Below are 1,671 nucleotides of genomic sequence, written 5' to 3' on the forward strand. Positions count from 1 at the left end.
TGGCTTGGGGGCAAATATTTCATCATGACAACGCAATTCAAAAGATCAAACCCCCAAACAAGACCAACACATTTAGCCATCTTTCTTTGGTCTCCAAGGGAAAAATGAATGACATTGAATTACATAGACTGGCTGGGATTGGGTGGGCCTGTGGTAGTGGATAATAAAAGCAAACCTCTCAAAACCCACACTGTCTAGTCAAAGAAATACCCAAAGGAAGCTGAAAAGAGGGAAGACAGCAAACAATTCACAACTGGAGAAAACTTGTGTTTTACTCACAGAGGGAGAGTAGATCTCACAAAGAGCAGAGACAGGCAGGCACATTTCACTGAAGCACTTTGGGGCTGACAGGAAGCCATCAGCCAGAAAATGCTTTTGGGGGAGGGTGAGGTTCCAGCAAAGGAAACGGGGAGGGTCCTGCCCAGGAGGGGCGAGGAGGAGAGCCAACTTCCCGGTTGAGGTCCAACTGGGCACTGAGGTCAGCAGAGCTCTGAGAGGAGAGGGGCAAGAAGATCATACTGTAGCCTCTCTGGAACCCTCTTCCTGTTGGGGACCAGCTCTCCTCATTGCCAACTCCACTTCCTCTTTCTCTGCTCCTGGCTGAGAGCTGGTAGAGTCTGTCGACCCAAACAAACCGAGATGCACAGCAAACCAAACGAAAAAAAAAGAAACCAAGGAAAAGCAAATCAAAGGCAAACGGTGCGCTCTGTGCTGGAGCCTTCACAGTTGCCCCAAATCGGTCCTCTGGCCAACAAATTCCGTCTGGGTTCAATTTTTCAGGCCGCGATCGATCGGCCCGCAATCCTACAACCCGGTTGATGAAGGGGGGGCGGGAGAGGGCAGGAGACCCTCAACCTCTGTCCGGCGTGGCGCGCGGACTGGGCGAACAGCGTCCGCTGTGCCCTGCTGTGCTCTGGCGGCCGCGCTCTCTGGCGCTCTCAGACTCAGAAGGAGCCTTCCTCCCAGCACAGTCAGCCAAAGCACAAGAGCTACCAGTGAACTATTAAAGCAGCACAAACTCCAGCTCAATGGAAAGGTCGCCTTGCTCTCGTTCGCCCTCTGCAGGCGAGCTCGCAATCGTAACGCTCCAGAATGCAGCCTGTGCATCTATTCCTGGTGGGAGGGGTGATGCTGAGCTGCAGCCAGGCCAGCTCACTTGATTGGGGTGCATCTGGGAGCCTGCCCCTGCTGCGCCGCGAAACTGCGCCCTTCTTTGGGGAGCTGAAAAGCATACCGGGCCACCAGTGCCTGCGGGACAGAACCCATTTCCGATGTCCCTGGAAGAAAGGACCCATCACTCAGGTGAAGCTGAATAAAGCCACCAGTTGCTACTCGCAGGTGCTCAGGCTGACCCTCGACCTCTTTGGCACTGAAACCAGCAGAGATGCCTGGTCAGAGAGGGCGCTTGGGCGACTGCTACACAGCCTGTCCAGAGAGCTGAAAGTGCTAGACAGGACAAGAGAGCAGGACCAGTCCTGTCCACTGCCCTTTGCCCTGGCCATCTGCACCTACTTCCTAGGAATCTTCCACTATCTGAAGGTGAAGACCCACAAGCCTTGCGCCTGGGAGATCATCCGAGTAGAAATGCAAGGGGCCCTTTCCACATTCCACTGTCTGGGAGAAGGAGCCCCAGGAAGGGAGAAGTTCCTGCAGACAACTCTGCTCTCATGA

General features: G+C 54.4%; 1 protein-coding gene across 1 annotated transcript; it reads left to right on the plus strand.

The window, feature by feature from the left end:
• Positions 1-1,092: 1,092 nt before the first annotated feature.
• LOC116893497 (interferon alpha-C-like) lies at positions 1,093-1,671 on the plus strand. The gene has a single exon (XM_032895256.1). It carries the CDS (start codon positions 1,093-1,095, stop codon positions 1,669-1,671), a length of 579 nt encoding a protein of 192 aa, XP_032751147.1.

This window comes from Rattus rattus, chromosome 1, assembly GCF_011064425.1.
Source record: "Rattus rattus isolate New Zealand chromosome 1, Rrattus_CSIRO_v1, whole genome shotgun sequence".
NCBI lineage: Eukaryota > Metazoa > Chordata > Mammalia > Rodentia > Muridae > Rattus > Rattus rattus.

Coding starts and splice junctions, on each gene's coding strand:
- LOC116893497 (XM_032895256.1), top strand. CDS start 1,093: ATGCAGCCTGTGCATCTATTCCTGGTGGGAGGGGTGATGCTGAGCTGC.